This window comes from Epinephelus fuscoguttatus, linkage group LG23, assembly GCF_011397635.1.
Source record: "Epinephelus fuscoguttatus linkage group LG23, E.fuscoguttatus.final_Chr_v1".
Classification (NCBI taxonomy): Eukaryota; Metazoa; Chordata; class Actinopteri; order Perciformes; family Serranidae; genus Epinephelus; species Epinephelus fuscoguttatus.
In genome coordinates, this window is record NC_064774.1 from 20,385,140 (window position 1) to 20,407,262 (window position 22,123).

The window sequence follows — 22,123 nt, forward strand, 5'->3', positions numbered from 1 at the left end:
GTTGAATTTTTTTTTAATTAGAAAAAACATTTAAAGCAATAACACATACAGTGTGTCAAAGTCCACAATACGCAGCATGCAATAGGCGGACACAATAATACAGTTTGATTTCTTAGCTGAGCAGATTTACGATATAAAAAGTAAATTCCTAAACAAACATTCAAATTCCAGTGTATTCCTGTTTATGTATAACAGCTTCATTCATCAATCACCTTTTTATCCTGATGCCATAACAGGAAGTGGAAGTAAGACCAGAGCTGTAGCTACCATTGAAGACAATGTCCTCAGTGTGTTTAAGGAGGAATTTATGGGGTTTTAGCATCCTGGGGGAGTCTACGTTCTGCAAGTAAAAACTAACACATGGTGGGTGTTTTATAGGGTGATTCCGGTATTTTTAGACCACTGTTCGACTAACACAAATAGTTTCTTTCCTAGCTGTGTGGAACAGCCTTTAGACTTTCATGTTGGGAAGTAAAATGTACAGAAAATTTATTTTAACAGCTAATTAGGGCACTTGGACTCATGACCTCAGACTATTTCCTGAGATTCCCTTTTATTTCATGATCTTTCTAATGTTGTTCTCACAGCACAGTCATATCACCGTCCTTGCCCTCACGTCCCTCTTCCTCAGACCAGATGGCACTTCCAGAGAACTGCTTTATATCTATCAACAATCCAGGCCCCCCACTTGCTTCACCTTTACCTTCCCTGTCACCCACTTTCTCCTCTTTCTCTTCCTTTGCGTCCGCCTGATCCGTTAGCCTGGCTTGCTCCCCTGCCTCCGAACTCTGCACACTTGAGTTATCATCTGAAGCGTCACCTTCTTTTTCCTTCACACTATCCTCCTCCTGGTCCTCTCCCTTGCTGTCACTCCCCTTGCTACCACCTTCTTCCACCTGTCCCTCCTCATCTCTGATTTCCTGCATTTCTTCTCCATCCTCCTCAGTGTCGCTTTGAGGCCACAGCTGGACTCCGAGACGTGACTCCAGAGCTAACGCTGCACCTCTCACCCGGTCCCTGACCCCTCCCTCCTTATACACCATGCGCTTGATGGTATATTCTCCATTTGTATCCTTGTTCAACTTCTTGTACAAGAAGATCAGCAATAAAAGTAAGCCTATTAGGCAGAAAGCCAGGATCAGCACAGTCTTATTGGGTGTGTTGTTAGAGTTACTCATGCCTGAAGAGAAAAGAGAGAAAAGGGTTAGCATGCTCACACACTGGGGTTTATTCACTTTGATATGTTTTTGTATTTATTGCCTCTTGAAGATGTAGTTTGATATTTTGGGAAATATTATTTGCTTTCCTGTTGCTCATGGTACTCTCATGTCTGTGTGGTCAATATGTAGCTGAAGTAGCTGGTTAGCTTAGCTTAACATAAACACTGGAAACAGGGAGAAGCAGCTAGCTTAGCTCTGTCCGAAGACCCCAGGCTAAAGGAAACATTCTAGCTCAAAATCCCTGGTAAAGCAGCAAATTAACGTCCCCTCCTCCGTTTCCAGTCTTTATGCTAAGCTAAACTAGCTGGCTGCTGGCTGTAGCTTCATATTTACTCTACAGGTGAGGTCTTATGAGACATTCAAAGCATATCTACAATTCAGAGTCTGAGGCAGGGTTGTCTGCACACGGTTCTCATCACTGAGGTAGCTGAGCCGGTGGCTAGCAGTTAATGGTGCTGACCCCATAGACAGTGCTGACAGAGCTAACATTGTTGACCTATGCTTCCGTTGCTCCGATACCAGCGCTAACTGCTGTGTGAGCGCAGTAGAAAGCAGTGGCAGCGATTAGCTAGCCTGTGGGATACACTCATAGTGACTCACATGTGCTAACTTTCACATGTGGCCAGACTGTCTACCCTAAAAACCAACACAACAGCTTGGATTAAAACACACAGAGAGGTAGCGTGACTTCATTTTTTGCTCAAGACGCCATTACCCCACCATATCTTACATAACAAATAGTGATTTGCTGCTTTATTAATATTTAGAATCGTACATAAAGCTCCTTTAACCCTTAAATGTCCACACTAAAAAAGAAGCGCTGGATTTTTACTTTGCATTTTTTTTATTTCCACAGGGCAATATAACAAAAATCAATGTTTTTTTGTTTGTTTTTTTTAACAGACCCATAGTTTTTTAAAAATAGGCCTCTAACAAATGGATTAGTTGCTCTAATTTCAAAACTGAAAGAAAATGTCAAAATGACATATCGTGTACTGTTATAATACTTGTGATATGTTAGTATGTTAGTATACAACATATTAATTTGTTACCAGGGAATTAGTAGTATTACCAATACTAGTATTATTCCCATGCAGTTACACTGGATATTTACCATTACAGTAATTTGAAAACATCTCAGAAATGGTGAACAATCATACCAATGTAACTCTTTTAATTAAATATATAATGGAATAAAATTAAATATATGTTATTAACAACAGGGAATATTCATTCTTTTGATAAAATTTTATTTTTTTGTATTTTAGCATCACTACCTTTTCCTTTTGCACAGTAAAAAAATCCTACTTATAATGGATAGCATTAAAGGTATAATTTAAAACCAATCAATTCTTTATTCATTCTTTATTCATTTATTTCCTTTTAACCCCTCCCGGGGTATAAGGGACAGACAAAAATAACATTAACAAATCAGAGCAGGCGGCAACCAATGCACAACAAAATAAATAGAGCAGAATTAGTGCACACACATACAAGTCAAAGCAAATCAAGAGAAACTATTTAGGATTTTCTTTAAAAGTTTCAACAAATTTGACAAGACCTTTACTTTTCGAGATAACATTAACTTTTGAAACTTATAAATATTTGGATTTACTCTATAGAACTGTCCGACTAGCTCTCTTCTCTCTTTGTTAAAAAAGGAACACACAAGTACATAATGATATTTGTCTCCTCGATTGCCAGTCAAAGAGTACATTGCCGTGGGACATTTTTATGGTCATACCTGCGCTCAGAGATAGGTAACTTGTGATTTCCACACTGAAACTTAGACAAACAAATCCTTTCAGCAGGTCTTAACATAATCAGATAAGGTTCAAAAGTGAAATCCGTTTTAAACAATTTATAACTATCACATAAAGGGTTGCTTTGTAATTTCTCATGCCATCTCTGTAGTTCCATGTCAGATAATCTACGTTCAATCATTAATTTTAAATACTTAGGGTTCATCTGTCCAGCGTCATGCCATAAGTACGATAAACCACAATCATCAAGAATATTTTTAACTTTGGAAATCCATTTACACTTAAAAATACTGTCATCATACAAAATCTTGAAAACAATAAACACAATCAAAGAGATTTTTGTTGTATCATGACTAATTAAATGTACCCGAAAGTTAATCATTCTCATGTTTACCTTTAAATCTAGACTATTTCGACCAAACACCATTCAACCAGTGAGTGAAGAACAAAAATATGGTCAAGGGTTGAAAAGCCTTTCCTAAACCCTGCCTGCTCTTCTCCAAGAATTCTTTCAGACTCTATATAAGCAATTAGTCTGTAATTTATTACAGCTGTAAAAAGGTTACCAATACAACTAAGTAAAGTAATACCTCTGTAATTTTCAGGATCATCTACTGGTCCCTTGTTTTTGTACAGTGGTTTTATCACTCCTAAACACCAGTCAGTGGGACTATACCTGTTATCAGTACCAAATTAAAAAATTTAACTATAATGTTCAACACTTCCAAAGGGGAGTTCTTTATATATTAATTTATAACAACAAAGTAAACAAATCATTTATGTATTCATTTGTAGGAGAGGTGACTTGTCTGAGGTCAAATTGCTGGTCTTCTGGTGTACAATTATCACTCAATTTTTGGCTGAGTTTTTTTTAAAATATTCAGCAAAGGTTTCTATAGATACATTTCCTAATCTTCCAGATGGTTTACCTGCATTTAAAATAGACCAATATTCATTACTATTAGATTTTTTAAGTGTACGAAGTTTCCTATGTAAAGAATCATAGTACTGCCTTGAACATTTCCTTATGATGGATTTATACTTTCTAGCTATACATTTTATTTCAACTTTAGATTGGACAGAGCGGTTAAATTTGAATAAGTTCATGGATTTAAAATATTTTCTACGAGCCTCAATACATTCAGCATTAAACCAGGGTTTTCTCTTCTGTAGTTTTTTTGACGTTCTACCAAATTTGTACAGATCCTGACCATATGCCTTACATAAACCCAAACTTTTAGCAGGATCTACCATAATGTCACATATACCTTTACTAATGTTATTTATTTCAACCAGATTTGTATAGGAAATATTAATCGCGTCAATCATTGAATCATACATTTTTATAACCTCTAAATTAAAGGTTTCTTGGTATGTGGCTTTTAACTCAGGTTTCCATCGGTGTTTAAATATTAAATGGGTCATGTGTCTATAATCTTTTTCAGGATCATAATAAGCAGTATCTGTAAGAGTTTCACACTTATGAGTACCAAGGTTATTGGCTCTTATAGTTAAACTAATAGGGCAGTGGACATCTGACAAGCATTTATCCAAAGGTTCAACACAAAAATAAATAATCTGTGCTAACAAACAAGCTGACACTATGGCATAGTCAATAACGCTGTTTCCATTATAATTAAAACAGGTGTAGCGCCCAATGCCTTTATCAGACCCAAATCTTCCATTTACAATCTTCAACTCTGAACTTTGACATAAGTCAATTAGGCTGTGACCATTATTATTAGTCATTAGATCTTCACTGACCCTCTGTAGATCCATCAAAGAAAAATCATTCATTTCACTATTTAAAAGCATTTCGCCATCAAAGGACAGCCCATTTCTAATATTCGTTCCTACGTCACCAACATTTAAAGAGTCACTCAGAATACCAGTTCTTGAATTGAAATCACCCAACATCACTATTGGTAAGCTGTATTTACTGTTCATAAATGAAATATCTTGGGAGACATTTCCAAAATAGTCCTTTGCTGAAAAAAATAGATCCTTCATGTGGCACATAGACTGTTCCCAAGATGAATTCAAACCCAAAAGCTGCTTTGGCTACTTTAGATCAGAATTGTTTTTATTTTGTAGCAAATCGCCAATTTATATTACATTAGCTTAGCTTCACTAGCTTTACCATAAAAGGACAAATCAACCATTTGGTAGAGCATGTTTCAAAAAGATATTTGACCCTTACAAGACTTTTATTTTTGTATAAAGTTACATAAATCTGTTCAGTGAGGCCCCTGAAACTACAAAATGTCAAACAAATATGCCTACGTTTGAAAATCCCGCCACACGGAGCCTTTATGTTTGGAGTGAGTTTTTTGTTACTGGCTTCCTGTAGGATTTGATCTGAAGAGGACCACTATTTAAAGATACAGTGACATCTAGTGGACTTTTTTTTTACACAACATATCTAAACCGAATGATAGAGATAGCTTAATCAGGCTGAAGTAAGTTTAACCCATTTTTATTAAGATAGTAACTAAAGATGTGCTCTACCAAACAGTTGAGCAGAATGTTAAAGGGTTTTAATAAATTATCTTAGCTCTTTTGATTTGAAGAAAATGTTTACATGATTTGTTTCAGGCTGCACTTCGGGTTTGTCGCATAAAACAATGCCTTATGTGCAAGGATGATTAGATGATGTCAGCACATACAAATATTTCTTGGAGCTATCTCATCATGGGCTGTTTGAACCAGGTCACAATCCATTGCTATTCCTTTCCAAGAGCACCAGAAATCCTCTCATATTTACCCAGCTGTAAATCCCACAAAACTGAGGCAGATTAGATTTAGAAATGCACTTTACCTCCTTAGAAAATGTCCTGTTGAGTAGAAAAATCCCACTGGCTTGGTGTTACAGTTGCAGGCACAATTTTGCAGTCCGTGTACTTGAAAGCAGTTATGAAGTTTTCATCAGAAGGAGATCCATTGGTAGATTTATATTCAGGATCTAGACAGAAAGAAAATTAGAAAATTAAGTAACATTGCATGGTGCTTTCAGAGGATTATCCATTCAGTTCAATTTTGCTTTAAAAAATCCACACTAAGGTGAAATTATATTTTAGAAGCTGCTGAATCTTAACATGAAATACTTTTTCAGTACTGATATCTAATCCTGACACAATTACATGAAGAACCATCCACACTGGCTGAAACTTAACCAAAGATTCATAGCTGCAATAAATAAGACGTACACTGGAGATGTAACAGGAAGTCTGTAATGCCTTGATCTTGTTCGACTATAAACTGTTCGCGTTGTTTGTGGTGACAGGAAGCTAGCAGACCGCTCGCAGAGTTGCTGGTTTCCTGTCAAAATGATAATTGAACAGCATCAGTCAGCCAGCCATGGGAGGAAACTTTTTTAGTCATGGTTAATCAAACTTCTAGAGATCAGACCTTAAAAGTCACAACATAATGTTAAATTAAAAAAAAAATACATACAGATGCAAAATAAATGCACTTAATATGTAATAAGGGCTGAAATGCACGAGGATAACTGACCTAGGTGGTAAATTAATGCCTGCAATACTGTAATTTAAATCATGAAGTCCATTAGGTAAAAGACTCAAGCATCTAAACTCAGTAGGCCTCTGTACATGTAGAGCTGTAATTAAATACAGAAGAGCAGACAAAATATGAAGCATTTATATTATGATTAATTAGGAATAGTCGAGTTAAGATGCTGCTCAAAATACAAAAAAAAGGGGAAGGAAATAAACTGTATAAGACTTACCCAAGTTGCGAGCAGAAGATAAAATTTGTGGTGCCAAAACACGAAGCCTGGTAAGAGACTAACTTGTGTAACTTAGGGTGTTGTTGAACCGTGTGACAGCATGGGCGTGTGTGTGTGTGTGTGTGTGTGTGTGTGTGTGTGTGGAGGAGACTGAGAGAAAACGAGAGAGAGGGGGTGATGACATGTGGTGAAGATAGCTTGCTGCAGCCCTTTGAGGTAGGTGGAGGCTGAAGGGGGGGAAGAACACAGATTCAAGTCAAAATGAAGCAGGGTGTGGTGGAAAGCACAGATAAGAAAATGCGCAATTATTTATGGAAAGAGGAAGACATACAAATTTGAATATTCCCCTGCAAACTGACTTGTGTCACTTTTAGTTTGCAAGAAAGGGGCAGGCTAAAATATTCAAGTGTACTTAAGAACCTTTATGCACTTTACTGACTGTAATTCACCGACAGGAAATGTACATGATACAGTATATTTATTTCTTGTGAGACATTTCAGCCTTCAAGCATATGCCAGTGGCTGTCGATAACACCTCCACAAGGTAGCGTGAAAAATCTTATGTACTTGCACAGTTATGTACATTACACTGAAAAAGAGGAGTCTAAAAGTGCTACATGAGCTCACCACAGCCCAAGAACTAAACCACGATACAGATTTATGCAAAAAAAATATTAAGGTTATTATTACACACTGCAGATTTGAGCCTGTATGAAGAACACATCAAGTACAAATGCTGCTCGTAGCTTCTTAAGGCGAAACAAGTCGGCCACATCCTGTTTTCGCTCCGATGGCCAGGCAGCCACAGCCCCTCCTCGCTACAAAAGCCGCTGTGCTAAATCTGTACACTCACACTGTATCACTCAGTTGAGAACATGAACATGAGTGTCTGGTGTGCAATCATGAGAAAATCTAAGTTTACAGACAGAGTGCGAACTTCCTGTCAAATATTTCACAATTCAAGACCAGATAAGATGTCAGAAATCATCTCTATTTTGTTTCTAACTATAAATGAGAAAAATATTTCATCTTTTTATTGTAGTTTTTCCCTGAAGGTTAGTGAGGGTGCACTTCTTGTCTTGTTTTTTTCCACCTTATATCTCACACTTGTTTTCTGTCTTTTCAGTGGATGGTTTGTCACCAGTTGTGACAGTGGGGCTGGTATTGTTTTCACCTTGTGAGTGTGTGTGTGTGTGTGTCATCATGGCAAAATGTGGTCCTGGAAACACCAAGTATAGCGGGGAGTTCTTTGCCAGGTATTTATATGTCTGTCTTTCTGGGGACAGATTTTTTTAAGGAAGTTTCATCACAATAGTACAGGATTCTTCAGGTGTTTTTACACAGCCCTGGTTCTGGAAATGGGGAACAAAAGCCCCGTTTCCACCAAACACTTCCAGTATGGTACCTTTGGAACCAAAGTAACCCTTCAGACATGGTACCTAGACCCTAGCATTTCCACCACAAACAGTACTCTTTATGTGAGCGGGGTTGTTGTCACTCACTGCTCCGTCCAGCACTCTCTGTATTTCCTCCTTTGTCTGCACCTTGTTTATCGTCCACAGAACGGGGCTGCACACGACTGGCTGCAGTGAGAGTCTCTCACCATGGGATGTTAAAAGCAGCGGTTTGTGCATTTAGTCCTTCTCAGGCAAGCTCGGGGACTTAGTGTTGGTGAGGATTAGAATATATGCCTTAAAATAACCCGTTGAAATTAAATTATATATAGACTTGAAGATCCACTCATTACTAAAAAGTGTGTCATATAAAAACTAAATAGTCAAAGTTGTCACAGTGAAAGTTAAGGTGTGCTGATTGATTCACGTCATCAACTCATGCATTGAGTAACATGACAAGTTAAGGTTCCACCTTAAAAGCTGCCGGCAGTCGGCCCAGTGAATTAGGTTAAGCAAAACATCCTTTATTTTATAGTTACATTCTACTAAAACTCTCCATGGTATGAACAATGGTCACATGAAACCAGCCACAGCTCAGCCCTGAGCAGAGTGACCGTCCTCTATTGACCTGTCAACAGACTGCAGTGTTCACAGCTCCACCTTTTAGTGCCAGATCGGTGTGCCAGGTACCCCAACAGAGGGGGGACCAAAAATGGGGACAGTATGGAACGGTTCCATTGGTACCATCCACAACTTTTCACAGTGGAGAAAAAAGTACCGAACTGAACCTCACCGTACTGTACTGCTCAGTGGAAATGGGGCTAAACAAAGTGGCTGTTTGGTCATTTAGCAGCTGGAACACCTGTCATTAGGTCACATGCAACAGCGTTTCAGCTGGACTGAGTTAGAGGATTCCACTGAAGCTGTGTAATATCCTGTTATCTCGTTTATCTAAACTACACCATTATTCATGATACCACCACCAGCCACTTCACTGCCTTGTGGTGGCTCGTGTGCCTCGATGTAACACTTCGCAGTCTGCCAAATTTAGTTTTTGTTTTGTCAGACCATAGCTATTCATGGCATACTATAGTTGACCTGAACTGGTTCCCTGCTGTCAATCTTTCACGCAGGCCAGTGTCTGTTGTTATGTCATGGTGCCCATCTTGGTTGGTTGCTCAGTTTGTTTAGATGACCTACTAAAGACGAGAGTCCCAACTAATTGTGGAGATGGCTGCACTACTTTCAATCTCCAATACTTCTTAAATGGTTTCTCTCTAAAAGCTACAGACAGCATCACTTAATTGTAGTTTCTAACCTGGCATCTGCCGTCTTCTGTGGGACGTCGTCATTTGTTCCACTCAATTTAATTGGCCACTTGTGAACCCTGATTCAGTTTATGAGACACCTTAAGGATATTTATAGAGCATGAGAAGTTCAGATGACAAATGCCAAAAAAAGCCAACATAAAATGTGAGAAATCTTCAAGGTGTTGCGTCCTTTATACGGAGGCAATGTGTTTTGTGTTTGTGCATATGTCTATTTATTGTAGGCAGCAGTTGCTTGGCACAACACACTCACACATATGTATGCTATCCAAACATTACTTGGCCAAGTAATTATCACATATCCACAAATGTAAGATCACAATCACAACATTTCTTTAGTGTAAATAAAAAGCCACAGCATAAATACAAAGGAAGGAATGAATGTTTATTGAGTTTCACATTGGAGTCTCATTTAAACTGCTACTGGTTTTACAGTTAGTGTTAAAAGGTCAGTGCATAAAGGAATATAAATCAATAAAGTAATAAAGGGATAAGTTTCACGTGGAATGTACCATTGTTACACGATCATCGACAGACAGAGGTAACAGAAAAATGCCTCTAAATGTAATTGCAAAAAACACAAAACTAAAGTAAAAAAACAATCTAAAAGATCTTTCCACCTTTTAGAGGAATACTTCGCCCTCAAAAGGATCATGTGTATAGTAATTACTAACCAAGTATTGCCTTGGATTTGTGATAAAAAATCTCCAGGGAAAACGAAGAATCCAAAAACAGAAAATTCTCGATGAATTGGAGTAAAAGGGGGCAGCTTTAACAACTGACATTTTATTTATCGGATTGCACCTTATTTCCACCTTAGTGGTACCTAGTTTTTAAATTTTGCATCTCCTGTGTTGTTTGTCTTTTTAAATTTTGCACTCTTTATATCCACGCTCCCCCAACTTTGATATGCTTTGTATCCTATCTTCTTATAAATGAGACTTAGGATTATGCTCCAGGAGTTGCGTTAAGAGTTCGTAAACAGATGTTATTATATAGTCTTGCAGTTGTTGTTCAACTCCAACTTTAGTCCAATTCATCAAAAAGTTTCTGTTTTTGGATTCTTCGTTCACCATTGAGGCAAGCTAGCAAAATGTTTCCGAGTATTTATATACAAATGATCATTTTGTGGGTTAAGTGTTTCTTTATCACCAATATAAATTAAAACTGTAGAAAATATTTCTCATTTCACTGCAACTTTCTTTCTTCTGGCTGCAAATGATTTTCTGAACTGCTGTTCTGGATAAATCTAGTGTGTTTTAGTGTGACTGCACTCTAACTAGTGTTGGGTTATGTTTGTATGCTACTATATAGCACAACTTCGACCATATATCCAGAAGCAACAACTAAACTCAAAATCCTGGTTCTTCAGAGGGCACCAGATACTGCAGCCTTTCCACACGTCAAAAGAAGGAAATAGGGAAGTGTTTCTGTGTTTATATCCTAATGTGGACCAAATATCTTGCCTTGTGATGTAACAGAAAACCTCACACTGCCGCAGCTCTTTCCTCATAACACGAGGTACAAAATCACAAGTGTTACCTGCAAAGACTACACAGAATTACGATACACATAAATATTCAACTACACTCCCACCAGCTATCAGTCCCATAATTCTCACTGTCAAGGTCAGAATTTGTGTACCGGAAGATTCTCCTACCGTTAACCTTACACAAATGAAGTAGTAAAACAAAGCACAAGTCACACAATGACTTAACAACTGGGGGTTTGATATGACATCACAGTTTAGCAGCTTTAACTACCTGATTAAATAGCCCTAATGGTTACATTTGTGAGTGCTTTGGAGAAAGAAAATCATATTGGAGGTACTTCATCGCTTTGCTATAGTATGTCAACCTTCATTAGCTTTTAATATAATGCTTTTTATCACTACTTTGTGCAGTAACTTGAGGCAATGGTGCCACTGTAATGCCTTCAAAGCCCTTCAAAATTAGCGTAAGGATTTTGCAAAGCTCAAAGCTGCACGATATGCACCACCAAAAAGCTGCTACAATACTCCTTCATATGAAAAACAAAACATTATCTCACTGTCAGACTTAACTCTATGCAGATGACACCCCGTTCTCAGCCACAGTCTGGAAAACAATCACGGAAACAAATTGTGGTCTTGCTTTCATCACAATAAATGACCTGGTGGTAAGCCACTGTGATTCACAGTTAGTTGCAACCCTACACTACATTCTTCCACTCACACAGCTTAAGGTACTGTTGATTCTAGTAAGGCTATGGTCTATGGATTTAGTAAGAAAGCCCTCTGAATGTAGTGGTTCTTCCGCCCTCCTCATACATCCCCATCCTCAATCCGAGCCAGCTGCCTCTCCAGCAACTCGATCCTCTGGCTCTGAGCGAGGACGACTGCACGCAACGCCTTCATTTCTGCTAACAACTCGTTCAACAGATCCTCCTGAAAGAAGGGAGGAGAAAAGGAACAAGTCTGAACTTTGAGCATTTAAAAACATTAGTAAGGTCAACGTGTCTCATTCTGTCGACTCACCTCTTTCTTCGGCCTCTCAGCATTTCCATCTGTCTCCCTTGTGGCTACTCGTGGCTGTGGCACCTCTTCTTCTGTCTCCTTGGCGGCAGAGCTAGATGTAGATGTAGGTGTGGGAGCTGCTGCATTTCCTGCTGAAGGCTGGGCGGCCCCAGTCCCAGAGTCTTGTGAGACGAGCTTGGGTTTGCTTCTGAGGGTGTCTCTGTGCTTGGATGGAGGAGCTGAGTACCCACCGCTCAGAGAGACCAATAGGGGTGGTGCATCCTGCCCAGCAATCCATTCATCAGCCAGGAGCGCCGGCTCCAAACCGGCTGTGTCCGGGTAAAGGTCTCCCTGAAACAGATCTGACTGCGGAGGCAAGATGGAGACAGAATTTAATTACAGTTACATATAGACTCCCTGGGCATGCATGCTTTTAATTCCTTATAGAAAATAATAAGTAATACAAACTGTTTAATTTAATATTGCCTGATTTGTTTTAAAGGCTGTGCAGGGCTTACCTTTCGTGGTACAGTCATAGAAATGGGCTCCACCTTTCTTTCATGCAGTTTGTAGAATCTAGAGAAGACCAGGAAATTTGTATAATCTCATAAAAGGATAAGGCTGCTGCATTTTACGTTTTTAAAAATGCAACCAAACCCTATGAAAACACCAACACCGAAAACATGTCTCCAAATGCTATATGAGGCTTTGGCTACATGGGCAACATTTAACAAGATCAATATAAAAAGAAAACATGACCAAACATATTTACCTGGCAATTTCACACTTGTTGACATCGACACCTCTTTTACTAAGAAAGCCTGCACCTCTCTGAGGCTCCTTGCTGCTGTATAAGCTGAGGAAGTGAACATAGGGGGATTCGTCTGTCACTTCGAAATACCGGATGGTGCAGTCCCCCTGAAAGATAATCTAATTTAGACAACTGAACCAAAAATGTGAACTGACACAAATTTACCACTTGAGTAAATCTGTGTTCTCTGCACAATGTCAAGTTAATACCTTTCCACACAGATAGACCATGTTCGTGTCAGGGTCATAAAAGGGTAGAAGAACCCCATTACTTGTATCCATCTCCTGCACTGCCATTGGCTCGGAGAGATCCTTCTGTAAAAAGAAAGAAACATTGATTTAATGCTACTTGTAATTGCAATGTAATTGCTTGCATAGAGTATGTACATTCAACCCACCACAAGAACTATGACTGACAGTGTGAAAACATTTTGCAACTTTTGTGTAATGGAAAATCAATTGCTACTGCTGACACTAAAAAACTTTTCCATTTTCTCCAAACTGCACCAGGTTACAGGACCTCCTCTCACTCTGAATCAAAGATATTTTAAAGTAGTTAGAGAGAGGAGAGACTCCAACTGCTGGCAAAGAGGCCGTTCTGAATCTGAAGATCTTGGCAGAGCATGTATGTGTAGACACAGCCATACCAACCATACCATATCACTCATTATACAGAGCTGTCTCACACTGGAGTCTAAACATCTACAAGGTCTTGATCTTACAGAATCTTAACCTTCAGAGACCTTGGAGCTTCGTCACATGCCTGCACACAGACAGCGAAGGACTCCGAGGCCTCCGAAAATACCTAACCATGGCCATGGATGAATCATACATTCATACAGTCACTATTATCACACACAATGGCATTCAAATACTTTTATATTGAATAGCTTTCCCACAACACCAATGGTTATGGAATGCTGAGGGTTAGACAGGTTAGACAAGTTTTATCAGGTGCCCGTATGAGCACTGAAACACTTTTTGTCTGCTGTAAAAAGAGATCTTCTTCATACTAGATTCCTTCATAAAGTCCTTCCAATGTAAGTGATGTGGGTATTGTGCACTACTTCCTAGACTGACACAGAATGTTGGCATTGAATATCAACAGTACACTGCAGAATCATTAAATATGAAGGTAACTGGTAAGACTTACCGTATCCCATAATGCCATCTGTCTCTCACTCATACGGCTGAAGCCTGTGGTCAGGATCTTCCCATCTGAGAGGAACACAGCTCTCATTGGCCTGGTGCCATCATGGACCTTCTCTTTCACCTAGGAGAACAATAAGAGACTGATGAAGGACTCATGTGGGAGCAACACAGCAAACGAGCCACTGGCAGGATGCATGCATGCACGATGTAGTGTAGTATAACTTCTTTGGTGTGTCTCTGAAGAAATGTGAAATCACCTTCAGCACGGTGCCCCGTCGCGGGTCGATGACACGCAGAGCCTTGTCCTTGCACACAGTACAGACAGCGCTGCCGTCCTTGTTCCAGCTGACACTGTAGATCACATCTGGGTGGGCATCACTCAGCTGGTACACAAGCTCCCCCGTGCCCACGTTCCACACACAGATCAAATTATCGCAGCCTGCAGGGAGTACGGCACATCAATCAATTCTTGAAGTGCATAACTGCTAAATGCTTGTACATAAAAGTGATCTGGTGCATTGTGCATTGCGATTGGCTGAGTTTATAAAGAAGGAGCATGTCTCATATCTACTGAGCGATGCCACTAAGAGCTTTGCATGCCAAGAGGAGGATCTGAAATTGAGATGCAAGATGTACATGAGTACAGTTATGAAAACAACAGGAAGCCAGTGTGGGTTTCTGAAGATCAGAGTGGTGTGTCTGACTGGTGAAAGAGACAGCAGACAGATGAGACAGAGGAATAAACCTTTACAGATATGGAGACACAATTTGAAGCCTGAGTACAGAGATCTGGGAGACTCGGCAAAGTAGGATTACTTTACTGTAAGGATGAGTCAGTTCTTTTAAAGAGAGAAGAGGAAAAGATCACTAGCTGCTAGGCTAATTTATACAATGTAAAATGCCATCGGCTTGTGCTAATAATGTTAGCATGTTGTATTTGTGGGGAAAATGTGTCCAGATAAAGACAAGTGCTTTTGTACCCTGCCTCTCGCCTGATGTAGCTGGGATAGGCTCCAGCCCCCCCCCCCAACCCTCAAGAGGATGAAGCGGTTAGAAGATGAATGAATGAATGAATGAATATATATATATATATATATATATATATATATGTATACATACACACGCGCACACACACACACACATATATCACATTTTTCACGTCACTATATCACCGTTTAGAATAATCTGGTGTTTGTAAAGTCTATAAACACAATGACTGAACAAACATTACTATTTCTGTGTGCACGTTTTATAATTAATAACAGGGTTATCGTAGATTAGCTGGGCTAACCGTTAGCTGTTAGCCCTGTTAGCGGTGTCTGTAATGACTCTTCAACTCAATGAACGGTCCGTAAAAAAAATAGGTTTTTCCAGTGGATATCTTAGTTACAACAAGATTGAGCTAGCAAAGCAGTTTTGTGTTGCTATGTGTGGTATTTATTCAGTTTTGGGAAATCACGATGTCTAGAAAGTATCAGTGGCTGCAGCTGACAGGGACAGCTAACAGCAGCTGCAAAGCTAACATCAGGACGTCATCTGTTAAAGGCCTCCCGTTGTCGGATACGACATGAAACTACTCCAGTTAGCTCAATGATGTTGTAACTAAGACATCTGCTGGAAAAAATATTTTTTTCACGGACCGTTCATTGAGTTAATGAGTCATTACAGAAACTACTAACGGGGCTAACAGCTAACGGTTAGCCCAGCTAATCTACGATAACCATGTTATTAATTACAAAACGTGCACACAGAAATAGTAATGTTTGTTCAATCATTGTGTTTATAGACTTTACAAACATCAGATTAGTATAAATGGTGATATAGTGACGTGTAAAATGTGAGATATACATATATATCTATATATATATCTATATAGCTATATCTATATATATCTATATATATCTATCTATATATCACTAAACTCTGCTGGTTTTCTACCCGGAAGTATTTGTAAACAACAAGGCAATTCCCTCAATAGTGAAGCTGATTTGTGTACTTGTGTTTGAAATGGTCCCTATTAAGCCATGTTTAACATGTGTTTCGGGTGTGTTTTTAATCAACTAAACTTTACAGCACTTCACAGAAACCTCCGCCGCCCACGAGCGTTTTGGAGGTGCAACTGCAGAGTGACACAGACACACCACCGCACAAGTATAAATGCTCAGAGCTGATGCACCTGCTTAGTTTCTTATATTTGACACCAACTCCATGATTTGCTCATTTTTTTATACACATCTTTATAGTTAGAGGTTAAGCTCTTGCACACCAAAGTCTACTAGAGCATGTACAATGGTATACACATATGACTATTTTCTAAGATAAAACAACATGTAACAGCTTTGGAGCAAAGTGTAATTATTTTTCTAGTGTATCACGTTCTCCTTTAAACTTGCATTGCACACTATTAATCACTTGGAAATCCAATTCCTTGCTTGTATAATGCAGCAGTATTCGAACTGTCTGTCACTGAACACCAACACAGTAAGATAAGAGCTGTTCTTCAACTCTCACTGTTTACAAGCAGATGGGTCACTTTTCTCTGTTTAGCACATAGATGACATAACTGGAGTGTTGTTGGCAGACATGTTGGTCATGGTTATCAGCATTTAACATTCAGGGAGCTGGATTTTAAAATAAAAGCTTGTAGGTGGTAACAGGAGTTTACTGGAGGGTACTGGACAGGGCTTGATTTTCAAAATAAAAGCCCCATGATGGTAATATTAGTTTACAAAGGGGCCTAGACAAAAATAAATTCTCAAGATTAAAACCCATTGATGGTAATATGATCAAATTTAAAACTTTTTAAGTTCTTAGTAGTTTCAATGAATTGAAAAACTCTTTAACTTCACTCTACATGATACATATATAAACCTCCTGTGAGAAGGTCTGCCTGCACACACCCTTCTTTTTGTGTTTATGTAAATGTATGTAAAACAACACATAAAGCACACTGGTCTTGTTGCATGGTGGTACAGCTCAATTCGTCTCCCTGCAATGCACAGGTAAAAGAGCAGCGTCTGACCAAGTTATGTTTCAAACAGTCATACACAATCTGAATAGTTTTCTGCAACCAATTATGTGGCACCAGGATGTCATAAATGGTGTTACCTGCAGTCAGGAGGATATTGAAGGCAGTTGGGTGCCAAGCCAGGATTCCAACTCGCTTACTGTGTCCCTCGAGGGTCACAATGGCCTCAGTCATCGGGCTCGTCAGGCCCCCGTCTGGGATCTGCCACACCTTCAAACCACCAGACACAGCAGACATTAACTTGTGAATGTGTTCCATTCAGGTGCATGAGAGCTACTGGTGTTTTATGCCATGTATTAATATATAACAGCAGAACTTTTGGGGGTCACAGGCCAGGAAACTATGAGCAACAATATGTCACGTCCTTTAATTGGAGAAGAGAGAGTATGTAAACCCAGTTTACACACTGTGGTGAGGGTTACCTATGTCATGTGACAATGTTTGATACCAATAACTGATAAAGAGCCACAAAACCACCTACATACAAGCTTGAAAAGCCTCAACAGTGTAAACCTGCCTTTACTGTGCAGTCCTCTGAGGCACTTGCAATGATGTTGTCGTCATGAGGAGACCACTGGATGTCCAGCACTGGTGCTGCATGGCCGCACACTGTGGGACAGGACTGATCGATTCTGCCGCTCTGTGGGAGAAAACAAAAAGTTAAAATCACGACACTGTGGCAGCTGACTGGAGAAACTTTAACACACTGCAGGACTATAACCTTTGTCCACTATCTGACTTTGAACTGTAAAAGCATTACACTGAGCGAGGCCTCACTTGCTGACATATTGCTTTTAGCATCTGAGTAGAACACAGGAAACAGGCTTTTAAATCATATTGATCCACTGTTTATTTGACGCTGAATGTGATGCAGACGGGGCTGAACCTTGCTGATCGGAACAACGAGGAAGGCCCCTCCTCCGCCGGCCTCGATGATAACGGCGATGAATTTGGGGTTGACGGCGCAGAGGGGGCTGTCCCACGTCACGCGGGACACTCGGACATCGTCGATGCAGTGCTCAGCTTTCCACGCCTGGGCGAAGACGTGGCGGAACTTGCTCTGCCTGACCACACCTCGCCTGAAAGACATGTCTGTGGAGAAAGGACAAACATGACCAGTGAGTGATGTGGCACAAACACCTGAAAACAGTGATGAAAACAAGAAAGCAAAGAGGAACTTAATACTTTCTGTTGTAACTTTAAATAAATGTGCAATGATTTTAAAATGTTTGATTAGGCCTAATTGTTTCAGTCAATGCTATTTTTCTTGCACCACTTAAAATAAAGAATGCCTCGCAACTCCCCATGAAGCTCTGTTGATCCACAGTTGGGGTTGGGATCTTTGATATTAAAATGTTTTAGGGCTACTAAAGGGGAATATCACCAATTTACAAAAAGGCAAACATGTTATTCCTTAAGTCCAAAACAGTCTAAAAATATAAGTAAAAACGAACAAGTGACTTTCAAACCTAAAAATTAGAGTGCTAAAAGTCAAATTTGTGATGTCATAGAATATTAAGTTTGGAACTGCTCCACAGACGAGGAATTTGGAAAGATCTAGACCCAACTGGGTCGTGGTCCAAAAGTGGGTCGTGGGTCCATTCTGAATGGACTGCAAGTGACTTTATCTTTTAGTACAATACAATTCCAGCACAGAGCTTTTATCTTGAGATGCCATTTCCTGCTGTAGAGTGAATGATTAACAGACAGCTACTTGACAGAGGCAACAAACTACCTTGACGACATGGCCAAACACAAGTGTGATGCTGAATATATTAAAATGTGGGACCTTGAACTAATGACAAAGTAGAAATCTGGACCCCGTGGCTGAACCAGTTCGAAACCACTGATCTAGATGACACTGAGAGCAGCCAGAGGAATGCTCTGAGTACATGGGGACATCTTGTCTTTCAGAACTGTGAACACTACAATAGAGTAAAGCTCATTTGGGTGTAGAAACCAAAAAGAATCTGTGGGTCCACAAAATCAGTCTCCCATTCATTGTCTATGGAGCAGCTCCAGCTCCAGACTTTATACCCTATGACATCATAGGTTTGAGACATCTCTGGTTTCCGGTTTTGAGAGAGAGGAGCTCACGTTCACAAATAATGGAACTTTCCTGGCCGTGGAAATAACATCCTGGAATTCATCATTTAAGTGGTGTTCCCCTTTGAATTCACAATTCCAGGCACTGCTCAAGTGTCTTCAATGTGCCACCTTAATGGTATGGAAGATTTGATTTTCTAAATGTGTTTCACTAGGACCCACACAATTCTTTGTTTTTGGATAAAAAACTGTTTCCTCTAAGCATTTCTTTTTTTTTTTGTCCCACAGTTCTGATTTGCATGCGTTATTTGAACGTATACAGCAATACTTGTCCTACCTGTGATGTTTGATAAATAGCTTATAGTTTGTAAACCCATGTGGGATGGGTTTAATGATTGACATGGACATAAAAACTAACTACACGCACATGCAAAATGATCACTTTAGTCATTGCAGTTGCTAAAAAGCAGAGCAACCTAACTTTGTTCTAGCATTATGCATCTGTGCACAGCTAATTAAGATCCATACACATTCAGTTACTTTACAGCTCATTCAGGCAATCCTTAACATCTTTAGGGGTTGTCAGCGAGAGAGAAAAGGGGGCTGTCAAAACAGCAGGCAAATTCTTTCATACTGGGAGTCTGTCCTGAAAAGTACAGTCAGGCTCCAGTGGACAAAAGGGCATGATCCGCCTGAAACCAAAACATGCTGTGGCAGAGAGGGGAAGGGGGTTGGGCAGTCCGAGCTGCTGAGGCAGGGGAGCCAGTAACCCTATATGCCATCTCCCTAACGCTTCACAGTTGTCAAAGCAAATTGTATTTTAGCAGGTAGACAGGCTCCATTTTTGTTCACAGCAGCTTGTGAGGCACATCCCTGCACCTTTGTATAGCAGAGCCCAAGACTGTCACACATCCATCGGTATTTATGTACTAAATTGTGATGTACAACATTAGGAAGCTTGTAATTTCATATTATACTGTTGCAAAAATACCCACATAGTATTTTACATAATTTATGCTGGGGTTTCTATTGTTGTCTGCACACAGTGCGAGGAAATGTAGATTTCGCAAAGAGTAACTACAGGCATGAGCAACAAAGGACGTGCAGCAATGCGTAGTTTATCCCAGAATGAGACATTTGGAGGAAATGGCAGGGTTATGAGTCCGGAGCACAATAGCATACCTGGCTTTCGACCTCTCCTAATTGGAAAAAGGATCACCAAAGACTCGGGCGTGACAGGAGGAGGCCAATAAAATAATCCGCCGCCAGCAGCAGTAACTTAATCCTCTCCTGTGTCCAGGCAGGCGTTCACGTCGATTGCGCAGACCTATAACAAAATACGTCCATTAGAAATAAGCACACATTCGTTTTGTTGCAGAATTTGCAGCTATTCTCATGTTGGTTACTCAGTAATTACGCATGTCTGCTGTAGTAAAAGCCGAACCTGAAAGCGCATGTCCCGTGCTGAGATATGTCTACATTAAATGGTGCACAGCGACGCTGAATGGAGCCAAGCTGGTGGTGGTGGTGGTGGTGTGGGAAGAAATGCAGACGGTGTTCGCCCCCGTCTCCCTTTACAAACGGCTGATTTGAAGGATGGATTCGGCAGAATCCTAGACACTTCCGCTCATGGCAGGATATATCAAAGACACGCAGGAGTCAAGAGGGACATCATCCGTCTACATCCACATTCCTGTCTGACACACCGGATGTGTGTACACCTGCCAAATATACCTTGAATTAGCAATGAAATATAAGCTAGTTTTAATGACCGAACCACCTAATTATTAAAATATCATTCATATGTGGTGTCCAGTTTCACCTTACTGCGCATGCGTGAAACAAAAAAAAACAAAAAAAAACATCTTTTTTCTTTGTTTTTGAAGATACGACTTTTGTAACTTTTCACAAAGAGGCTGGGACATAAAATCACATTTGACTCAAGCTTCAGCTGACTTTGAAAGATAAAGGTGGTTGTACGTTTAACAAAGGAACATTTTACGACAGCTTGTTTGCCGTAATGCACCTCGCAAACCGGCAAACCCAACACTCGCAAATCACATTTACCATGTTGCCATGGTAAAGTTACGGCAAGCCGGACGCGTTTCAGTGTTTCTGCTGTAAACACTTGGACAGATAATTCGCAAAAGTTTAGTCAGTATAAAATATTTTATTTAAAAAAAAAGTAACAGACACAATAATATACTGTAACGAAATCACTAATTTTAATACAGAATTTCTATTAAAACGCGAATGTTTTGTCTTTATTCGTACATTTTTATTATTTCAATTGTAATAGCATTTTATTTTGGCAGAACCAATGTGTTCAATGTGTCAGTGGCCCTACAGCGCCACCCAGTGTTCAACATGGCACAATGCAGGTTCATTATTTGTTCCCAACAAAGTGGTGTTTTAAAGTTGGTGAAGCGAACGGCGGTGTTCGCTGCACTAACACAATGGCCTCACATATAAACCATATTAATGTCATATTTCAGTACCATGTGTACTTTATATACAGTGACGTGGCCCCCATGCAACAGGTGGCTCCGTGGCGCAATGGATAGCGCATTGGACTTCTAGGCTAAAGCAAAGTGATTCAAAGGTTGTGGGTTCGAGTCCCACCGGAGTCGCATTTTTTATTCGCGAATGATCGCTAGTTGGTACGTGTTAGCTATTCCTCTCTAGCATAAACTGGATGCTTGAACCATCAAAAATCCAGTTTACACTGAAGTCAGGTTAACTTTGACTTTTTTATTTGCATGCAACCCAGCGTCAACACAACTAAGTACTACTCTCTGTAATGAGTGCGTGATAAATGTTATGCTTTAGTTTAAATTAATTTTACATTATGTAGCTGGCGAGGAGAAAGTTATCGTTGGCTAAGCTAGCCAGTTAGCAGTAAATAATCAGCTGGAGCTGTTAAGTTAGCAAGATACAATCAAATTAGTTTCCGGTGGTGTCCTTCAAAATATAACATTCTCGGGATTAAAAAAAACAAACAAAAAACCACCAGAGCCAAGTGCTGTACTTTATAATTCACTATATTTGCTTATACTTATCGTTGCTTTTTACGTGTAAAATCATATGATAAACTCATATAATATAAATAATAATAATACATAATTTACCCAAATACTGACACA

General features: G+C 39.7%; 2 protein-coding genes and 1 non-coding gene across 3 annotated transcripts; 1 reads left to right on the forward strand and 2 right to left on the reverse strand.

Moving 5' to 3' along the window:
• On the reverse strand, positions 1-6,948 carry si:ch211-119e14.1 (uncharacterized). The gene is made up of 4 exons (XM_049568774.1): positions 6,729-6,948; positions 6,190-6,301; positions 5,802-5,945; positions 1-1,180 (listed from the first exon to the last, which is right to left on the reverse strand). Exon 4 carries the CDS (start codon positions 1,176-1,178, stop codon positions 582-584), a length of 597 nt encoding a protein of 198 aa, XP_049424731.1. The 5' UTR covers positions 1,179-1,180; positions 5,802-5,945; positions 6,190-6,301; positions 6,729-6,948; the 3' UTR covers positions 1-581.
• Positions 6,949-9,813: 2,865 nt separating this feature from the next.
• Positions 9,814-20,745, reverse strand: coro1b (coronin, actin binding protein, 1B). Its single transcript, XM_049567773.1, has 12 exons — positions 20,425-20,745; positions 20,163-20,307; positions 17,821-18,026; positions 17,452-17,574; positions 17,015-17,144; positions 14,164-14,345; positions 13,908-14,027; positions 12,965-13,069; positions 12,717-12,862; positions 12,463-12,520; positions 11,966-12,310; positions 9,814-11,875 (listed from the first exon to the last, which is right to left on the reverse strand). Exons 3-12 carry the CDS (start codon positions 18,022-18,024, stop codon positions 11,753-11,755), a joined length of 1,536 nt encoding a protein of 511 aa, XP_049423730.1. The 5' UTR covers positions 18,025-18,026; positions 20,163-20,307; positions 20,425-20,745; the 3' UTR covers positions 9,814-11,752.
• Positions 20,746-21,522: 777 nt separating this feature from the next.
• On the forward strand, positions 21,523-21,610 carry trnar-ucu (transfer RNA arginine (anticodon UCU)). Its single transcript is given in 2 exon segments — positions 21,523-21,559; positions 21,575-21,610. It is a non-coding gene; the product is annotated as a tRNA-Arg (tRNA).
• Positions 21,611-22,123: the final 513 nt, after the last annotated feature.